This window comes from Dermacentor andersoni, chromosome 10 (genome assembly GCF_023375885.2).
Source record: "Dermacentor andersoni chromosome 10, qqDerAnde1_hic_scaffold, whole genome shotgun sequence".
NCBI classification, from domain to species: Eukaryota; Metazoa; Arthropoda; class Arachnida; order Ixodida; family Ixodidae; genus Dermacentor; species Dermacentor andersoni.
The window spans coordinates 82,258,616-82,281,385 of NC_092823.1; the positions used below are offsets into that span (position 1 = coordinate 82,258,616).

A 22,770-nucleotide genomic window follows, 5' to 3' on the forward strand; every position below is an offset into this window, starting at 1 on the left:
TCGTTTCTCGCGTGGCCAGCATCCTCGGCCGTAGCTTACTCCCGATGCCTGCCGCGCAATTTGCTAAGCCCCGGGCGAGCGTCCTGCATCGCCGTCTCTATCGCTTTGCAGTCGACTGTCGCCACAACCGCTGCCGCCGCCGCGTGACGTCAACGAGGCAACACCTGTTTTTCTGTGTGAGCGCGCAGCCCGTTCCCCTCTCCACCCGCCGCTCGCTCGAAGAAAAGCACGTGTTTTTTTTTTTTTTTTCTTTCCAACTCTTCTAGACGCCGCGTTTCTTTCAAAGGTGACTTAAGGCTTTCACCTTAAAGATGGGACAGTGTTAACTAAATTATATGCATACCATTTGTTTATTTGGAGCAGTTTTGGTTCATATTTGCTGAATAAGCATAGTTTCTTTTTAATTCTTACTTTAACTCGGGGCACAACTTGGGCGCCGCAATCTCATATTCTTCAACTAATACTTGTCAGTTTACTGTACTCTTCGCCGCCATTCGTTATCGATTCTGACGACAGCGCTATTTTAGGCATAGGACACTCTTCAGCGGATGACAAAACAAAAATCATCAAAATAAACAGATAAGTTTTACAAAATACTGCCCTTCATTTTATTGCATGATAGAATATCATTCATTTATCCCTATGAATGCCACAGAAGACTCCGTTACTGAATTTAGACAACACTTTCAGCTTCACACGTTCAAGAACTTTCTATTCAGCATACCTCATTTTGCAAGGTAACACTGCTTCCAAGGCCACGTTCGTGTTTCTTCACACTTGCTATCTTTCTGCACAAGAATCTGCTTGCCCTCATGACTTTGCGCGCCGTCTAGAGCACGTTCTCAGATGCACCACTCACTTTCGCTCGTCGTAGCGGTACGTGTGGAACACTGAACATGTATTCCTGCACATTACACTCTGCAGTATCTCGCATGTGCTTACTTGATTTGATCTCCCAAGCACCTTCGGTGTTAAAGAGGTGAAAGCGCTCCGTCCATTGCGTTCGCTGCCTGGTAGTATATGCGTGGCGATTAGCAGCACTGGCAGTGCGATAGCTAGGATAGCGCTTACACGATTAAGTCGCGATAGGTCGCTCAAGTGCGAGTGTGCCCGTGAAAGAGTCCAGTACCTAATACTCGTTTGATACCGTTTTGATACCGTCTAATTCGTCTGTTTCGTCAATGGGACATGCTCAGATTGCATTGCGGTTCACGGCAACGATTTATTTCATTCTCAGTTCTCATGAAGAAATATCACTCCCACTAGATGTCAAGCTGAACATCACTACTCAATACAGATACCTCCAAGCATCGTAGTTTTTGCCTGTGCAAGAATACCACTGAAGCGGAATTAATAAGTATTCAGCAAGGGGAATAATGGGCGCCTCAGGCAGCCAGGTATTGGTCCTCGATATAGCGCCATAAAGAACTTCCACCACAAATGTAGCAAAAAAGCTCATCTTCGGCCCCATAATGGTGTGGCTGCCACTCTTTCCCTAATCCCCTTCATTCTGGCAGGACCTTGCGATCGAAGGAAATGCCCTATTACGGGCTTATTTTCTTTTATAAGGGAACGTCGTAATTGCCTGCTCTTTCAGTCTCACCCGCTTGGTGCGACCTCTGCTCATTGTCTTTGAGGGCAGGCAATAAATCGATACCCAACTCCTGGACTGTAACAGCGGTTCCAAACATTTTCAAACTACATCTTATCGGTCGTAGAACAAAAGCTCAAGATGAAATCAATGAACTCCGTTGGCATTGGCAGTAACCAAGTCACAAGTATTTCGCTGCAGCGACTGCGTCGGTGCCTCCGATGTTTGAGTCGATAGATGCGGACTCTTTGAATTACCGCAGTTTCGGCAGTTACAGATAGACTAATAAAGTCGTATTAGGGGCGCAGAAAAGACGTATAATCGCATTCAGCGCCTAAATAGCGGCACAATGAAGGAGAAAACGAATATTTACGCAAAAGTGTGGTAGAAATATTCATTTCAGCTCGGTCGTTTGCTTGGAAAGTGAGTTATATTGTGAAGCGTCGTACAAGGTACGCGAGGTATTGAAGACACGATAACGACTTCAGGAAGGGCATCGATGTTTCATACTAGATTTGGAATACTCGTTCCAAATATTCTCCCGTGTTTCATGTCCTCATTTTCTTTAAGGCTGTGAAATAAAGCCATTTTCAGCATGAATTATTGACTGAATTCGGCTTCGATAGTTTCTATACACTCGGATCGGGTAGTCCGTTGATCTAAGGCACTGGTTTCACAATGCAGGGCTCTAGCAAGCTCTTATTATTTATTATTATTATTGTTATTTTTTATTATTATTATTATTATTATTATTATTATTATTATTATTATTATTATTATTACGGCCAGCATACATAGCGGCACACAAGTTTGGATACTCCTAATTAGGATGCCTTATTGAAGCTGATGTGGTAGCCCAAGTTCACAACCAGATGTTCTTCGCTAGCGCAGGCATTGTGGGCGCAAGCAAATCGATAACTTAGTAGTGACACCTAATGAAATCGTGCGTAGGAAGCTTGATTGAGGTTTTCTTTTTTCTGCCACAAGAAACTTATCGTCATTAGGCATCATCGGTTTTTCAGGGTCCTCACTAAAAATGTGTTTTAGAAGTTGTTTTTTACGATGACGTCGTTGCGCAAGCAAAACTAGGACAGTCCACGCCGAAATGCCCTAGGGACAGCGTCGGTCTTGCCTTCTAGGTACTCCGCAAGGCTCCTTAACTCCGAGTCTACTCCAGGCTGTTCGGCGAAGTCGTCTGCAGTTATTGTTCCTAGGAAGGCGCCGTCGTCCAGTTTGCCTTGTGGTGGCGGGAAAGCAAAGACGCGCCACAAGCAGCCGGCGTCGTAATGCTTTCTCCCGGACTTATACACCACGGTAATGTCGAATTCTTGAAGTTTGAAACTCCATCGGGCTAGGCGACCTGAAGAATCCTGTAAGTTTGCCAGCTAAGACAAGGCGTGCCTGCTGTATATCTAAGGCCAAAATTTCGCCGCACCCGAAATGATCGTAAGGCACTCTTTCTCCGTAGTAGAATAATTCGCGTTCGCTTTTGACAGTAACTGGCTAGCACAAGCTGTGAGGCTTTCAACGCCTTCCTTCTTCTAAAGTATCGCGGCACCGAGGCTATACGCTACTTGCGTCAGTGCGTATTTCCGTATCGGCGTCTTCACCGAAGCGCAAAAGCACCACTGCTGACTGCAGCCGTCGTTCTAGCTCCTCACATGCATCATCCTGCCGTGCTTCCCATTTAATTTCGATGTCCGCTTTCCTGAGAGGAGTTAAAGGTTCCGCAATTTTCGAAAAGTCTTTTACAAAGCGCATATAATATGCACACAGACCAAGGAATCGGCGCACTGCCTTTCTGTCGACGGGTGGCGGGAACTTAGCTATGGCAGCTGTGTTCTGGCGGTCGGGACAGACTCCAGACCTGCTGGTGACGTGGCCAAGAACAGAAGCTTTTTGTAATCGAAACGGCACTTTTCTGGCTTCAGGGTGTGTCCAGATGACTTGATCGCGACTAGCCGGCCTGAGGCCGCCCAGCTGATCTTCGAAATTTGTGGCAATAACTACAACGTCATGCAAGTTGACAAAACAATACAGCCACTTCATTCCTGCCAAGACTGTGTCCATCACGCGCTGGAACATTGCAGGCGCAGAGTCTGGATGGCGTCACGGTGAACTTGAAGAGGACGTATGGCGTTAAAACTACTCTTTTCTCGATGCCTTTCGGCGACTTCAATTTGCCGATAACCAGTCTTCAGATCCATCGATGAAAAGTACTTAACATTGTAGAGTCGGTCCAATGCGTTGTCTATCCGTGGAAGGAGTATACGTCCTTCTTGGTAATTTTTTTTTCAAGCGGCGATAATCGACACAGAAGCGCAGACTTCTTCACTGAGACCACAGGAGACGCCTACGATTTTCTTATCGATTCTCGTATCGCCCAGCCTTCTGGACGGCTGGGCGATGTCGTCACGCAGCATTTCGGCAACTTGTTTCCTTATGGCTTCTCGTTCTCGTATCGACACTTGGTAAGAGCTCTGGTGAAGTGGTCGAACGGATTCTTCGGTTATACGATGCTTGCGACTGGTGTTTGCCGAATTTTCGATGACGGCGACAAGCAGTCTTTGTGTGGTCGGAGAAGACTTTCGCGCTGTTTCATCACGATCACGATCGAGCAGTAGACGTTAATCGCCCTGGTCGATGATGCCTTCTATGTCTGCTGGTGTTTCAATGCCTGTGGAAATGAAAACGCAGGAGTGAGGCTGGATGCTCACTTGATCTTCGAGCACACACAAGGCATGGCGACTACGAAAGCTCTCCGGTGGTATCGCTTGATCAGCGCTATCAACTTCGACTTCAGGTCGGTGATTGCGCCGTATTGGTTCAATAAGTCCATGATGAGAATGACTTGGAGGATAACGAAGGTGGCAGTGTAAGTCCGGTCGTAAAGGGTGAGTCTTTCTTTGCAGTTTCCAGTCGGTGTTATGAGGTTTCCTCCAGCAGTCCGAATTTGAGGCTTTCCCATGCACTCTTAACTTTCTTAACTTGGCGGTGATGGGTTCACTCATGACTTAGTAGTCGTCTCCTGTGTCCGCTAAGGCAGTAACTGCATGGCAGTCGTGAAGCACGTAGAGGTCGATGGTTCTTTGTCTTGCGTTGCAGTTAGGTCTTGGCATCTGATCCCGGCTGCGTCGTGTTGACTTGTGGCTGGAACCTCGCGTCGTCAAGTCTTCTTTTGTCGGCATATTCTTAGCTTCTAGGCTTCGCCAGCATGGCGGCGTCTCGTTGATGTGCCTTCGAGATAGTTGTTTCGGCATCGTTGCTGGCGGAGGATCTTCGGCAGTTTCGCGAGCAGCAACCGAACCTCCATCGGTTGCTGCTTTTAGTTTTCCAGACATGGTCTTGCAGACCGGCCCCGGGCTGGGCCAGTGTATGGTCGGCGTTGAGGGGACAGGTAGCGCCGTCGTGACGGCGAATAGGGCGGTCGTCGAAGGCTCCATTGAGTGACGGCGACGTAGTCAGCGATGCCAAGTGGGCGTTCACCTTGCTGTTTGTGCGATGCGTTGAAGGCGAACCCTCACAGGCCCATTTGCCGGTATGGGCATCGGCGGTAGACGTGATCCGCTTCTCCGCAATGGTAACAGAGTGGGCGTTAGTCAGGAGCGTGCCAGACGTCTGTCTTCTTTGAGTAGTTGCCCTAGTGGACGGGTGGGCGAGCTGATGGCGGCCGTGGCGGACGATGAAACTGCAGCGTTACGGGACCCTGGCGTGGGCGCGCCAAGGTAGTTTGACGGCGGTTGACAGCGGCGTAAGCCATCGCTTTAGGCTGAGGCTGTCGTGATTCCGGCTTTACTTCGTGAACTCCCAATGACCGCTGGATTTTATGTCGGACTACGTCAACAATCGAGTTAACTTGGGACTGCGACGCTGGCAACAGCTTCCGCAGTTCTTCGCGCACAACTTGTCTGATTGTCTCCCGCCAGTCGCTGGAGCAAAGGGCTTTAACTCCTATAGAGTCTGACATTAAGCGGCGATTGAAGTGCATGGTGCGCAACTCTAGTCTTTTCAATCGTCATGGCTTCTGACAAAAATTCTGCTACGATCGTGGGCGGGTTGCACATCAGTCCGACGTAGAGTTCTTGTTTTATACCACGCACGAGAAGGCGTAATTTCTTCTCAGACATTTCCGGGTCGGCGTGCCGGAAACGACGAGTCATCTTTTCGGTGGATTGCTGCAACGTTGTCGTTAGGGAGCTGTACTTGGGCTTGTAGTAGAATTACGGCCCTTTGTCTTCTGATGACGCTTGTGAAAATCTTCAGGAACTCGCTGCAGAACAGGTGCCACGTTAACGAGGACTCTGGTTTTTCGAACCAAGTCCTGGCGGAGTCTTCCAATGAGAAATATACGTGACGCAACTTGTCTTCAGGGTTCCACTTGTTGTAGGCTGACACCCTCTCGAATGTCATAAGGTAGATCTCCGGGTCTGCCGATGAACCTCCGCGGAAGGCTGCCTGGGTTGCTGAAGCACTATCGTTGATGGCGACGCTGCTATTGTGATCGTTGCTGCTGACTTGGTGTTGATCCTGCTCTCCTCGGGGAGAAGCCAGTGTTCCGGGGGCAAGTTTTCTAGCATACGGCTTGCTGGATGGTCCGAGGCGGCGTTGGTGCTGTCTTCCGAGTTCTTGCTTGGTTCACGGCTTTTTGGGTGTGCTCTGTGCATGAACGTACCCAGCACTTTCACCAGATGTCACGTAGTAGTGACGGTGAAGAAAGTAGCAAAACGGTTAAGGATGAAACTAGCGTTTTATTCGCCGAACCTGTGCCCTCAGAAACAGGCTACACTCAAAGAACGGCGATAAGAGCTAGCACAGTCGGCGATCGCCGAAAATGTGATGTTACATGATGTCAGTCATCGAAGTTTCCAGAGTAATGGCTGCTGCCCGCGTGTCTTCCAGAAAGTACTACACAATACGCGTCGCGTATGCAACCAGGTTGCGCAAGCTTCAGTGACAACGGACAACTCATAGAACCATTGGTAACATCCCAGTAAGTTCCAATCATGCAGGCTCGTCTTGCGCTGACTGATAACATTAAGCTGTTAGTGGGTGAAATGCAGTCCCCGAGGTAAGGATAATGACGTACACGTGCCGATATGATTACGATGCACGCCGTAGTGGGGTCTTCTGAATAGTTTTGTCCACATAAGTTTCCTAAACGTACACGAGCGTTTTAGAATTTCACCCCTTTCGAATTGCCGTCGCCGTGGCCGGCATGGAACCCGCTTAAAGTCCCTCAATCATTTAAAAGTACCGCCAGGCTTTGATCCAGCCGACAACGCCTGCGATAGGCTGATCGGTGACATGTGACCTTGCTCCGCCCCTTTGCCGCCATGAAAGTTCCTGCGCGCCGGGCGAAGAGCGCGCGTTTCGCCTGTTGTGCTTTGCACATCGCTGCGATAATTTCGTTCCGGGAGGTCGGAAATGCCTTGTTGCTGTGCGGTTGGGTGCCGAAACCGGACGAAGGATGACAAGAAGTTATTTTGCATCGCGCGCGGCAACCAGAACCTAACCAGACGAAAAGTATGGTTACACAGAATTGCACGGACGGACTTTGAACCGTCGGTAACAGCCCGACTATGCGAGGCAAGTAACATACAACGATACAAAGGTGCCATAGAAAGTATACACGTGCGTGTGTCGATCGGTGATAGTATTTCACTCGCGTGCATGAATGTTGAGGGCCGAAGTTTGTGGAGATTATTTATTTTAGTTCGCTGTGAGCCCGCTGAATAGATCGGCATGACCTAGGATGCGAAGGACCGAAATGCCTTGTTGCTGTGCGGATGGGTGCCGAGATCAGACGGAGGACGACAAGAAGTTATTTTGCATCCCGCGCAGCAAACAAAACCTAACCAGAAGGTAATTCTGGTTGCATAGAAATGGACGGAAAGACTGAACCGTCGGTAACTGCACGACTATGCGAGGAAAGTAACGTAGAGCGATACGAAGGTGCGAGAGAAAGTATACACCTGTGTGTGCAGAGCTGCAGTATTATTTCATTCGCGCACATGAATGTTGACGGCCGAAGTTTGTGGAGATTACTGATTTTAGTGCATTACGAGCCCGTTGACTTAGCAAGTGCAGTATGACCTAGCATGCAAGTAAATAGTGGGGCAGAAACGCATTAACTCGCTGACAAATATCCGCATTGCGTTACGTGCGATAAAAAATAAAATTCAGCAGCGAATTCTGCTTTTACACTTTCCTGTGTTTGTGCGCGCGTTGTTAACTGTGCTTTACAACATGTCCAAAATGTAATTTCCAATATCCTAATCGTATTTTGTGCATTGCATATATGAATAAATATATTGCTAAGTGCCTGCATTACTCTGTTTTTAAAAACGAATACTGCATAGCCACAGCTACTGGCCGTCAAATAATAAAGCGTAATACAGTATGTAAAAGTACATTACATACAGCTGCGAGCTCGTTCCTTCCAAGTTTCCCTTACACTCGAAGATGTTTCAGTAATCGGCAATGCCATTTTACTGATGAAAAACACACAACTGCAAATGAACATAAGAAAAACGCCACAAGCGATGCGCGGATTGCCAGCAAAACACAGTGCAGTAATAGCTGGGTCAATCCGCGTGCTTTTCGTATAAGGGCCCTCTAATTCTTACGGGGATTTAGCGGTGCACGGAGGCGAAAAGGCACAAACACAACAATGCGCGTCATGATTCGAGTTTACGCGGAGACGGCGCACGGTTCACGAGAACAGTCATCCACATTCACACACGCGCACACACTACGCTCGATGTTGGTGTGCCGCGAGATCAGATCGCGCTGGCAGCCCGAACACGATCGAGGAGACACGCTGACACGATCCATACCACCTCATCATGTCACGACAGTTGCACTGGCTCGTAGCATTGAACCACAAGACACAGCAGTCGTCGTGTAATCGCTACACGGCAGACACACTCAGCGACAAGAAGACTGTTGGCGCACTCGTTTCCACAAACACACAGTATGTTGTTTAGTTGCTGTGAGGGTGGCGCGCTTTGAGAATCGCACGTTTGAGCGACGTTATGTCGAAAGTTTTCCGGTCCAAGCGACTGTCAGCCTTCATTTTTACACGACTTCTTCGTTCAATGCAAGCGCTATGTGTACGCAGCACACTTACATGCAAAAGATTTCACAGAGCATACGGGATTAAGCGTAAGCAATCACCAAGGCTCGCGCGGCGATTGAGCGCCAACGAACGAAATGTAAACACGCGGAATCGAGGCGATCAAGCCCTCATTACGCTCTCTTGAGCTATTTTCTTGGAGCACTTATTCGAAATTAAAGGACTAAATTTAGCAGTTCGGGTGCTTCTTTCGTTTTTCACCACAGTCAGGCACCAGAAGGTTTTATTTCCGCGCGTATGCAGATATTTTTTCACCTCACGAATGCCGCGGCGCCGCGGTTTAGCGTGGGCGCCGTCTGCTACAGGAACTTCCTAGGTGGCGCGCGCGGCAGATGGCGCTACCTTGGAAATTATAGAGGGACCTTAAACCCGCTGCCTCAGAAGCGCCACACCGTAGCCACAGGGCTAAGACGGTCCGTTGTCAGTGCAATGTTGCAACACTAATAGATGAAGTATAGCTAAGGTTTTTCTACTGTTGTTCGGCGCTTAATACCACGTTTTGTATAGCAATCGTCAGAATTAACCCAATAAATGAAGCCACATTCCTAGCGCCTTATATTTATTGAGCACGGGCCATATGAACCAAGCATCATTACATAAGAAAAAAGCCTCACTAAACTGGTGCCTTTCAATAGGTCGCACCCATAAATGCCTAGCATACTCCACACATGCAGCAAATATGAGCTTCAGAGGAAACTTCAGCTCGGGCCCAACTGCGATGCCCCTTATTCAAATACATATAAAACGCAGAAACGCCTTTCTGAGATGACCACTTGGCCGATTTTAATGAAAGTTATTGCATTTTAGAGAGGTAGTTAAATTCTTGTGATTGCTGGAAGCGAACGTTTGATTTATAACCTGAATATTTAACGAAATATTAAAAATTGGCAAGTGAAAAAAAACGGTAGGGCGAAGTTTGCGAAGTCGTAGCTATGCACTAAGACCAGATGTCGAAGTTCTGTAAACTGCATCCGTTAGAGCATCCAAAGCGGGCAAATTTGATTTATCAATTCACATCTTCCATAAATTTGTCGCATCATTTTCAAGGGTTTCGCAACATCCTGCTCACATATTAGTGATCTATTTAAGAGCCATATATTACACGCCAGTTTTTTTTACCACTCTAGATGTACTATTAGATACAATTCACAGAATTGTGATATCGTTTATCATTTCTGAGATACAGGGTTGTAGATTTCATAGTTTCCTTTTTTGATAATTCGCGATTTTCAACAATTTTTAGAAAGCAATTGACGCCATAAATCGAAATTTCGATATAAACTGTCACTACATTTTATCTCTTTCTTTTAAATGCAACAAACTTTATCAGTCTTGCTGCAGTGGTTGCCCAGAAAGACGATATCTCCTTTCCCATGTATTTAGATAAGAGCCCCAAGCTACATCTTTCTCTTAACGCTCGTTGGGCTCAAGCTTAACATTGACATTGCATGCTACACGGGTGAAAGAATTATGCCGACAAAGACAGTGGCAACGCAAGGCTTATCTTAAGCTTGGAAGTAACGCAGTGCTTCCAAATAAGCAGGAACGTTAACATTCTTATATTCTACGACACACTGTGCGATATAGTACCTAACTCTGTGTGGCAGTACCAGCTGCCCCCATCACGACGCCGTTTGAAATTTCAATTGAGCCGTTCCCTAATTTCTGTCTCAGCTTCCTCAGAGTTTTCATTCACAGTTCCAGTCGAAAAATAATAAAGCACTGGCACCGACAAATGGTATACACCATTTTATTGTTAAACCCATTTCATACCCGCCCTGGTTGCTCAGTGGCTATGGTGTTAGGCTGCTGAGCACAAGGTCGCGGCATCGAATCGCTGCCACGGCGGCCGGATTTCGATGGGGGCGAAATGCGAAAACACCAACACACCCGTGTACTTAGATTTAGGTGCACGTTAAGGAAAACCAGGTGGTCGAAATTTCCGGAGTCCTCCACTACGGCGTTCCTCATAATCAGAAAGTGGTTTTGGCATTTAAAACCGCAGAATTTAATTTTTTAAACCTACTTCATTTAATGTCAGCTTTCGCATATCCTACAGGAGTGTTTTGAAACACGAAAATGTCCACGTGTCCAAAAACGCACAGCCATCCGAGCTTGCGGGTTCTGTGTAAGTGATTGAAATTCTTGGTTCAATGTGGCATCAATACATTGTGCGGGTGTAGGCGTCACGCCACAGACTTAATTGGCTCGTCTAATCTGGAACACAATTAATCGCATTGTTGTGGCGGTTCTCACGTCAGTTTTTCCTTGTTACACGGCTGCTCACTGAGTGTGTATGTAAGGTCAGTTGCCTTTTTGACCGTTATGAGGTGCTCTCCGGAACGCAGAAGTGTTCGTGTGTTGTCACTGTAGCTATACCTGGGCTGCTTCTTTTCCTTCGCTGTATATTTGTTTTCTTTTTTCATGCACGGTTGAAACAAATTAAAGTGAAACGGGAGTAGTGTAAGCCGGCACCCGTACTCGCCGACACACTGTGACACATTAACGAGAAATTCGCAAGTTCCTCTCTGCCACCAAATCGATACTCTAGAGATCCGACACGGGCAACTTACGAGAATAAATTGGATATGCAAATAAGATAATGTACGCCTTAAAAAACGATAATTCCAAACGGCGTAGGCGGTGCTCTTCGCGGACAGTGTTCGCTTTTGTTCTCGTTCTCGCTCGTTGCTTCTCCAGCTTTCGCTTCAGGTGTCCTGGCGTGGTGACTTTCTCGCCCGCTATGCTCGGTCACCTAATTCCCTATTGGCGGGCTTTTGATGTGAGAGCCGCGTAATTACGCCACAGAGGTCGGTGCGAATTGCCCTCGGGGACGGTGAACAAAAGGCTAGCGCCGTAGTGCGGCTCGCGGAACGACATTCCTTTGTCGTCTGCTGTACGAACGCTGGCTTTTGCCCCCCCTATTCATTATGCATTGCCGTAGTAGTGCTGCTTGCCTAGTAGATGCACGTCTTAGTTAGATTCCTTTCTTTCTTCCATTCCCTCTCTTCCCCTTCTCTTGCCACTCCAACGCACACACCGCACACTCTACCTTTTCTGCCTTCTTTCCCTGTTTTTTTATCACCTCTCTGTTATTCCGGCTCGGCTGCCTGCGCTCCTTCCTCCCTTTCCTTTTTTTTTTTCTTGCCGTCTGCTACCGCACCATGGCCGCCATCAGCAGAATCGCCAGTTCTACGATGCAGACGACGTTCTGCTATTCAAAGCCGAGGTGCAGAGAGTGTGACCACTGGAAGGGCCTTAATTCCAACGCACCGCATCGTCGCGACGGCGCGCAAACGAGGGACCAAAGGTATTGTTCACGACTGTTGCCTGTATGAGTGAAACTGCGAACATAAAACAAGAAAACCGTGAGCGCTGAAAAAAAAAAGACTAAAGAAAGAAAGAAAGACCATCTTTCCGAACAGACGTGTGAATGGTATCAGACGGATGAGAATTTTATTCCCACTGCATCATCGTGCCCGCCAATTAGCATGTGTGCTTATACGAGGAGGTCTAAAGGCTCAATAAGTAAACTGCTCTAGCTCGGAATGTGTTCACAAATGCTGTGTTACGAAGTATGTGCCTCAATTTCTTTCTTCGTCCACGAAACTGCTTTCTCTGAAAGCCTTCAAGGACAGTGGGACGTGTTACCGTTTTTATTGCCGGTTCATAGCAGCCTTAAAGATGGCGCAATATAACACAATCAGACGCTGCCTAGTAGTAGATATTATGCGCTATTTCTGTGCAGCGAATAATTTGCGATGATAGGTGCTTCAGCACTTTCCGATTATTACTCACATTTAATACCTTTATTTTAAATCAAGGGCCACTGTTAGGTGAAATTCGTGGAGAGGCGCAGGAATCGTTAGCATCTTAGAGTACGGACGAACCTGTTGAGTGCAAGTAAATGGATAGGTAATATTTAAAACAATAATCGCATGAAAGCTGGGAAGGATATTCAATGCTACTCAAAGTACCACTGAAGCTGGCACTGTGAGGCTTAGTCATTGTATTGATTGCTGCATTAATAAGAGCGGCAGCTATAAGCGACTCTGCCTTTTAAACCATTTGCCGATTTCCGCTCAAACTTCGCTACGTAACAGCTTTAGTGAGCTTGAAATTTTATCGCATTTTCTGCCGTTGCTTACTAGTTTCATCAGCAATAAACTTGAAGTCGATGTCGTCTCCTGCAGTGCCGGTCAAAAAGCTTCGATTCCGCTCCAAAGAAACGGTGGTGCAATCTGTCTAAGGTACAGCGAATGCATGGTGTTCACCATGGCTGTGACAGGGGGCGCCATCGTTTCATTGCAGTGAAAGCGACTTGTTTTGATGTGTATCGTCGCAGAGGATACCCACTTTCCATTTATTGTGCAGAACACTGGGGAGGAGGGCGGGGTCTTTACCAAAAGCGCGTTATGAAAAAAATTCGCGGCAGCTTGCTATCTGAGGGCGAAATTTGAGCCTAAGTCATCCAGCGGATTACCTGAAAGTGTCGGATAAAACCTGACGCTCCTGTTTATACTGCAGAAAGTGCATATATTGCAAGTCGCAATAGTCGACCCACGTAGGGGAAGTCCTAGTTAAGCCAACACCATTCCTTCGGCTCCTGTTCAAACCGCCTGGAGCAATTTTTCAATCTATGGATAACGCCAGCATCACAAATCTGGTGAACAGTCGCGACTGAACGACCACAAACATGGATGATAAGGGTGATTTAGTTTGCCGGTGTCATGCGATGCCGCGATCCCAACGTTGATTCTTTAAGTCTTAGTCTTCGTGAGACTCCAGAAACGGTAGCGCAATTTACACAGCTACTGATTTACACAGTTCGTTGGTGTCGCCTCTGTAGCTCTCCTTTCCATGCCTAACGACAGTTTCTCGTGTTCTTACATTGAGAGCCTGTGTCAATTACCGAATCACTTGCTACGGCATGTTAGCCTACATCATGACAAATACAGAACAAAGATATCGTGTTCTCTTTGGCCAAAAAATTATTTCATGCTTTCCAGAGAAAAACAGAGAGAGAGAGAACTTTAATGAGCACCAGCAGTTTAGTCGGCTGGGGCCTCCCACGATGGGACGTTGAAGTCTTGCCTCTTCGCCGCTTCGTAGGCCTGCTGAGTCGCCCAGAGTTGGTCGTCGAGATGGGAGCTGCGCAGGGAGGCGTGCCATCTCGACGAGAGGGTCACGGGATTAAGGTCTGGGTATTGATATTTGCACTCCCATAGCATGTGGGGGGAGTGTTGCTGATTGAGTTTTACAGACCTTGCACATCTGGCTCGGGTAGATGTCGGGGTATATGGTGTGATAGCGTATGAGGGAGGGTTATGTATTTGTCTGTAACAGGCGAAGGGTGGTTGCCTGTGCTCTGTTTAATTTGTGGTGAGGGGTGGGGAAGGTTCTTCTTGCGAGGTAAAATGACTTCACAAGGTCGTTGTATCCTGTAAGGCGGTCGCGTTCTGCAGGTGCACCTGCACCCTCTCAGGCACGGTTGACTAGTCCTCGTGCTACGGAGTGTGTAACTTCATTGAGGTTGGTGAGGTGCGGGTGGACAACGCCGGCGTGTGCTGGGATCCAGACGAGGTTGATTTGATTTTCATACGAATGTGGGACTTGTTGTAAGATACGGAGTGATTGCTGAGAAATACGACCCTTGATGTAGTTCTTGATTGCTGCTCGAGAATCGCTCAGTATGGTGTGACAGGCTGTGTCAAGAGTGGCCAGGGCGATGGCCACTTCCTCGGCCGTCTCGGCATTTTGGGTAACGATGCTGGCAGCATGTCGGAGCAAGCCGGCTGCTGTGGTAACCGCCGCAAAGCGCCGTCCATCTTGGTACTCAGCTGCGTCGACGAAGGTGACGCCCGCGGTGTTGGCATAAGCTTTGATCAGGGAGGTAGCTCGTGCCTTCCTGCGTTCTTTGTAGTGGTCTGGGTGCATGTTTTTGGGAATAGGGTCGGCGTGTATTCATTGCTGAATGTCGCGTGGTATTGGGTGTTTGTCTCCATGTTGACGGTGGTAGGTGATATCCAGCTTGGTTAGAGTGCTGCGGCCAGTTTCCGTGAGGGTAAGCCGCTCTAGTTGAGAACGACGTTGGGCTTCGATTAACTCGTCTAGCGTGTTGTGGATACCTAATTGCAGTAGAAGTTCCGTGCTGGTGTGGTTGGGTAGTCCTAAGGCCTGCTTATGGGCTCCTCTGACGATGATGTCCAGTTTAGTCTTTTCAGCTTTGTACCAGTTGAGAAAAGGCGCAACATCAGTAATCTGACAGATGATAAAAGATTGGACAAGGCGGATGAGGCTTTCTTCCTTCATACCCCCTCGTCGGTTGGTCACTCGTTTCAGGAGTCTGGATGTATTAGCGGTCTGTCGAAGGATCTTGGAGATAGCCGTAGGGTTAGTTCCGTGGGCTTCTATGGTCATACCAAGAACGCGGATGCTAGGGACCACGGCTATGGGTCTGCCATCCCTCAGGTTGAGTTCGATTTCCTCGTATTGGCGTTTATTCGTGGAGCCCCGTAGAGGGCGTCCACGGAGTGTGGGGCGGTATAGGAGAAGCTCCGACTTTTCAGGGGAACAGTGGAGTCCCGTGCCTTCAAAGTGATTTTCTACGACGTCAATGGCGTCTTGTAGGGCAGTTTCGATTTGGCCGTCACTGCCCTTTGCAGCCCAGATTGTAATGTCGTCGGTGTATATGGTGTGTTCAATGCCGTCGAGTTTTTGTAGTTGTTGTCCTAATCCGAGCATAGCCTATGCTTTCCAAAAAACATATTGGTGCAAGGAGGGTAACACGTATGCAGCTATGCACTGGGATACAAGTGCAGTCACATGCGGCCTAATCACAGTGCATTTCGTTATCTGTTTCGAGGCACCTGAGACGTTATCTATTGCGTGAGCGTTTACTGATGGCGAACGTACCACTAGTATGGGCTTTAGTATGGGCTTAATTTTGCAGCCGCGTCAGATTAAGTGAGAAGCTATCCTGGCATATGGATATTCGAGCTCTTGGTATTATACTGCGTTCCTTTAGATATATTCTTCACAGTAGTGTGCTACATTAGCAGAGTCTTTAATACAATACTATTATTTGGTTTAGCTCATTCATATTGATTTCCTTCTAATGGCGTCAGTCGTCATCTTTGAAACAATGGGGGGGCTCGAACGTAAAGAGGGCCTTGCTTTGAAAACAATCATTAATGCAATTTTGTTTCGGCACGCAATTTCGCAGGCATAATTGAAACAGGGCATTGTATCTGGACTTTGAATACTTCTTTATTCAAGCGTAGCTACTTTTCTCATGTTTCTTTTTTTTTTGCGGACCTTTAGTATCTCGCTGACCGTGACTGCTGATGCTGCTGTTGTCTTACCCAAAAGCTGAGCAAAGGACAGCACACATTTATTAACAAGTCGGGGTATAGGTATAGCCGTGTGCACTACCCCTGCAGATATGCCAGGCTCAGGCTTTATTCTCTACAAAATCACGCAGTAAAACAACAAGCACTGCGTAAATACCCTCACAGCAACAAATAACGAATAAATGCCTTCGAGCGCATCATTTCGTTGATAAACTGAGGCTCTCTCTGCAGTCGTCTAGATTAAAAGAGTGCTTGACATCAATCGCACTCAGACTTCTGCCCACGCCAGCTAGCACTGGCAAGCACGCTTGCATTGTCTCCAGAGCTTTGTCGCGTGCGAAAGCTTTGAAGCAAATCAGGTAATTTCGCTGCGTAAAAGGCAGGCTTCGTGGGGAAATGGTCTGTGTAGCGCCAATGCATTCTTGCGCAAGGTCCAGAAGATGTCAGCACTTGGACTAGCCCCGGAGTTTCTAACAAGCGGGCATAATTTGTACCCTGAGCAGCCTGAATTTCACAATTGCAATGTATACCTAGAAGTGTTCACTTTAGACATTACTAAAAATCTCTAATTGATGGTTAGTGCATCAGCAGTTATCGCGCTTTTTCTGATGTCCACTGCTATGAGCTAATGTATAACTGAAAAAGGAAACATTGTGAGTTCCACTCAGCTGTTTTATACGCAATTTGATCTTTCCATCGGGAAATATCGCCTAGTGCCCAGCTTACGCTGACAGGCTGCGACAAGTACTGCGTAAAGGCGTCACGGCGTTTTAGTCAACACAATGCCAACCGAAACGGCAAATATAAATGTATTTGTTATCCGTCAAACGGCAGCATGTTGTATCGTTTTACTTCTCTTTGTTTTCAAAACTATTTATCAAAGGCTACAAATAAGCAGACTTTGTGCTGCACACTCCTCGTTTTTGGGAACATCAATGTTTCCTAAACCTTTGAATAAACGCATTTCTGACGTACCAACGTGCTTGCCACATTGTAGATATTTCTGTGCTTTTTGCGCATCTCTGTGAAATCTTGGCGCATTCGCGGATGAAGGATCTACCGGGAGTATAGCGCCTGCCTTTCTGTCTCGTTCTTTGTTGGGCTATATACGTTCAAATTTTAGTACCAAGTCACCCTTGCATGCAAATTTTGGCAGCATAGGAGCAACAGTGAACGTGTGTGGCTTTGTGGCTTAGCGCGAAAGCAAAAGGCCAGATCAACATAATTTTGCCATATTGCCCCAGCTGGATTACTCATGAAAGCATGTTGTTTAGTTGATTAGATACTGCGCGCCATTACATACGATGCAGTTGACAATGTCGAAGCTGTCCGCGTGGTGACCAGTTGCGTAATGTTCTCAATATAAACGAACAGGGGACCCCCAATGCCCTTATAATTCGTCTTCTTAAATAATAATGTCATAAGCGAATAGGGCGCTCATGTACTTAGTGTTTAGAGATGTGCTCGGTTGATTTGAATGAACTTGCAAATGTTGGCAACTGTGGTATCGCGACCTCCTCCACAATACACATTATTGAAGGATCAAAGGACGTAAGCACAAGGTAACATGAAAAACGTTTCCGAAATGAAGCACTTTTTGCTGGTGTGTTTGAAGAGTCTGTATAAAAGCACAGCAAGAAAAAAAAAGCACGTTCTGCAGTTCTTGCGATCAGTCACTAAGGCAATCAATCAAGTCAATCCAATCACATAACATAACTATAAACAACAGATAAGTTAATGAGCATAAGAAATGAGTATAGGCAACAACGGCATGCTATTTTGTCATCAGATATAATACCGCTTTCAATCAGGAAGTTTAATAGTATGTAGGGTGGATCTCTGCGATGACGCGTTAATCCAGCTTTCCTACGCTGAAGGAACTACCTTCAAGGCAATTCATTGCGGACCTCAAAGTACATTTTTGCTGCTCAAACTTCGGACGGCTAGTAAAATATCGTTCTACCCTTTTCCACGAATGGTCGCTCTAGCAACAATTCGTAGTGTAAAAACGTGTACCGTTTTGAAATCTGCCGGTATGCACCACTTCCAACCTGACACGACGTACCTTGACGCGCGCACTTTTGCAACCACTAAGCGCGAAGGGAAGCCATGTGCACTTTGCCTCTTTCTCTATCGACAGTTACAACAGAAACTGCAGAACGTCCAGGACGAACTGCATCGGGTCCGGCACGCGCTGGACGAACTGCGCGCCCGAAGCCTCGGGACGCCCACAAACGGCGACAGCGTCACGGCGGTGGCTCCTTTCGGAGAACCGCTTCTCACGCCGGAACCGGAAGAAGGGACGCGGGGGCCACAGCGGCCTCAGTCGCGCTCACCGGCGCCGGCGGTGACGACACCGGAAGAGGAGGAGCGAGAGCGGCTGGAGACGCGTCTCGGCGAGCTCCAGGAGGAGTTCTCCGAGCTTCTCATCGGACTGCGCCGGCGCAAGTCGGTCGCCGACAACGTGCTTCTGGACGCCGACGTTGAGGTAATGTTGCGCATGCGCGCGAGCGAACCTGCCGTGTGTGTTAGGTTCGGCGACAAATGGCGGCTTTGCGGCAGGACCGGAGACGTCATAACTGAGAAAACACAAACGTAACCTAGTCTGCTTCGTCACACTGACGTGTGCTCAAATGTGTCAGCTATTGGTGGCCTTAGAGATTTTTCTATCACCTGGAGCCAAGGTTCCGACATGTTAAATTGTATAAACCGCAAATAAATTGCGATACCTAGAAAACTCGTAAACTGATAAGTAGTTCGTGTTTCTTTGTGGGATAGATGGGTCAGCTGTTAGCGCTATAAATAATATTTGGTCCCGCGCTTGCAAGTAAACGCCAGCCCTTGTGGCATGGGCTCTATGAGAATATCTACGCAGAGGAGTCATGTGGTGCCTGATAACGACATCAAGAGTATCCTTAGTGATATTTCATTTTTCCGGTTCTCGCTGGTTTATCGTTTCAAGGTCGCAGTCAGTTCTTGGGAGTTTGGAGCGCAATTCCTGAACGTTAATCGGACCATTAAGCCACGCTTTACCATTGAGTTAAGTAAACTTGTAACTTCTGCTTCATTTGCCTCATTACTTTATCATTTTCTATGTCGTGTTAATTTACTACTCTCTTTTCGAGCTGTATATTTATGCTAACACAGTCGTCCGATTGCATTTACATTATAATTAAATTAATAAAAACGAACCAGTTAGCCACAATGCAAATTTAGGCCTCTGAGACAAACACTGGTGCAAGTGTGGGCATTTGTCTGGCAGAACGCACGAGCTCTACAGAAGCCTCGTGCTTCATTACGTGCACGTAGGCCGCTCCATACGGCCGAAACATTTCTAAGATAATTTGACAAATCACACTGCCAGGGAACTGAACATATCGTGATGACGTATCCCTACGGTGCCGTCGCGAAAAAAATGCGTGGGTGACGCGGTACTATTACTTATATCAACAGTCTACTGGTGCAACTTGTCCCCGACTATTGAAAGTTCTAAAGACAACGGAGTAAAGTTCCTCGCAAAATAGATACCCAAAGGGACATACCTCGTAAGTAATATTCTTTAAATAAAACATCTTCATTTTCAAGTTTACTACCAAGAAGTGCCTCATTTCATAAAGAATATAGGCTCCAAATGATATGCCGAAACGAGCGGTCTAGCAATGGCGCTAAACTCTACTTAAGAAATGGGCGTGGACACATGTCTACCTGATATCAGCCCTCATACAAAAAAATTGTAAGGACAGCGTCTTGCGCCTACGATTGTGGATGTCGCTTAATGAACATTTTCAGCTTTTTAGCGTTTGAAATATTAATCATGAATGGCAATGCTGATTCATGCCGCCGGTGCACTTGTTTTTGTATTAGTGACTATGTTTGTCGTGCTCCAATGTTCGAAGTCTGAATATTAAGAGGGTTTTCTCCTTCTTATGCTACATTTAGAATACTGGGACGCCTTAATTTCCGTCAGAATAATAAAAACTAGGAAAAGAAGTAAATTCTTGAAAATCTTGTGACATTGTCGTCTTGAGCTCAGGAGGGCAAGGCCCCTGAATATGTGTGTGTCACGCTTAATTGCTCCAAAGCAAACCAAACAAACCAAACGGAACAGCGGCAGGAAATGTCTGGAAGACCTTCGCAGTTAAACATCAGGTAAATGATTGTGGGAAATGTGCCCTTGGCTCACAATTGAACATTTATATATCAAAATTACTCTTTCTGTTCTTAAAAAGGAAATTATTTCCTTAACTGGCACACCTTACACCCTTTACTGTAAGATTCTGTTGCCATGTTGTAATGTGCCTAGTCCATCTACTGAACTAAAGCAAATGCGTTACCTCAAGAACATTCCGCTTAAATAAAAAAAAGTTCTTCGATGCCACTATTTAAAAAGCGATATTGCTGCAAGTTGCAATCTCAATGTTATTTTATGGTGATAGCAAAATAGCAATTGTATGGACACTCCAGGCGCATTCCTGCCATCGCCATCGCCGTCGCGTTCGGTATAAAGTCCAAGTGCAATAACATCGTGAGCAAGCTGCGTGTGCTGTACGTGTGAGTAAAAGCGTGTGATGGTGGGCCGGCGATGGTGGCTCAATCTCGCACGAGAAGGTAGGAAAGCGGGGAGGAAGCGCGGCGTCATCCGTCGCGCTCACGGCACCGTAGGGAGGGAAGGGAGGGGTAAAGGGCATTCTAGTATGGCTCCTGCTGCGTATGGCGCCGCGGCACGGGCTCTATCTTGAAAGCAATCTGCGAGGGGGACAGAGAGTGCGTTGCGCTGTTTTCGCTGTTTCGTTCGCGTTCAAATGAGAGGCAGCACGAAGGTGAATTCGCTCGCTGCTGCTGCCCCGCTTCCTGACTCTAGCGTTTCGACAGCGAGTTTGCGCGGTCGACGAGTGAGGTGTGTCCATGTTTGCTTGTTCGTGCGTGACACCATGCTTGTTAGTTTACTTAGTGGATGCTTGCAAGTTTGTACGGCCAATAAAACTAATATCCTTATTCCGTATAGTTGTCTTCTAAGTTGCTATCGCAATCCTTGCTTAGCCTTACTTGCTAAACCAAGACTCTTTTTTTAATTCGATCAAAAGGCCACATTCTGCAAACTACGTGACAGGTATTTCATAATGTACATTTGTCATTACATAGCAAAAAAAGAATTGCCAAGGGCAGTGAGGTATGTTGAACTATTTATCTGCAAATGTTTAGAAATTTTTCTTCACAGAAGTTGGAGAAAATATCAAAAATATCTTGAAATAGGGTAAGTTTGGGCATGTTGGTATTCCATAACTTTTACTGTTATAGCACATGAAAAGGGACGGAAGACAGAAGTACGACGCGGACATCGCGCTAACTTCCAACAATTGTTTTTTATTCTACGAAGCGGTACACATATATATATATATATATATATAGGGCAGAGCAGCAACGCACGCATGCGTATATGTACTGGTTTTGAACAAATAAGACAGCAACAAGACATGTGTAATGGAAAGTTAAGATGATATCTAAGATGAAAAATGCGACCATGCATAGCCAAAAAAAAAAAAATTTTGTAACTGCAATTATAAAATTCTATCTCCAGCAAGCCGCCCTCTGTGTCACATTTAAGAAATTGAATTCTTTTATTTGAAAAATCGATTGAAGGTGCGTAACCCATCCGTTCCCCAAACTAGCTATCTTCGCCGCTTGAAGAATCTCACGTGTTGTTTGCGTTGGGCTTCTTCCTATCACCGAGCACTGTTTATAAATGGGACTGCACCCATGCTTTCTGCAGTGAAAAGCCTGATGCCCCACTCATCCAGTTCGCACATTATTAGCGCGTTCACGCAGCCTCTCATTTACGCACCTTCCCGTTTGGCCGATATATTTTTTGCCACACGACAGGGGTAGTTCATACACGATATTGTTCTCACAAGGAACATAGCCTTCCTTGTGATTTGTCCGGCAACTGTGTTTCTCAGAACCAGAGTAGCTGGCCTTGCACAAGTTGGACAGCTTGATTGGCGCCCAAAAGGTGACGCTTACATTTGTGTTATTGCCAATCTTCTTCGGTCTGTGTGAGATATCGTGGATTTACGGCATTATTGCGCGTTTTGGCTTCCCTCGCGCAATTTCCGGTGACGTAAGCTGTTCATCCTGTCGCCCGCGTTTTACGGTCTTGAGGAGACCTTCGGCCACAGCTGTGATCATATACTGCGTAAAACCGGCATGTTTCAGGCGATCCTCCTGCTCCAGGAAACTGGACAAACACTTGTGAGGACATGAGCGGCGAAGCGCATTCATTAGGGTTGACTTTGCGATGCCCCACTTAACCAACTTAGAGTATCTCACATCATGCATGTGTATGGCATGCCAGAATGTGTGCCGTGCACAGCGTTCGCGAAATTTCAAGAAAAATAGGAATGCTATTAACGTCGAAATGCAGAATCCTCTGTCTGCAAATTACCAGTTTTACTTCTGTCGCACGAGCACTCAAAACCTCTTTTACCTAAGCAGTCTTTTGAAAGACTTTGAACGACCAAGTTGAAAAAACTGTTTAATGAAGACGTGTTACCCAGCAGACACACGACACCGGAGATCTCATTTTAGGGTTTCCTTCTAGACACGCCACCGAAAGCGTGGCGGTAGAGCTCGAAGCAAAGTAGGCCGAAATAAAGTGACGTATCTCGAGATATCAAGTGAAACCTTATTCTACG

The 22,770-nt window shown here is 46.8% G+C and overlaps 1 protein-coding gene across 2 annotated transcripts in view; it reads left to right on the forward strand.

Moving 5' to 3' along the window:
• LOC126544174 (putative diacyglycerol O-acyltransferase Mb3761c) overlaps nucleotides 1–22,770 on the forward strand; it is a 560,147-nt gene that overhangs the window by 508,177 nt on the left and 29,200 nt on the right. For both annotated transcript variants that reach the window (XM_050191407.3, XM_072284905.1), the window contains one exon: nucleotides 18,219–18,566. In XM_050191407.3, the coding sequence (XP_050047364.2) occupies nucleotides 18,219–18,566 (348 nt within the window). The remainder of the gene's footprint in view (nucleotides 1–18,218; nucleotides 18,567–22,770) is intronic.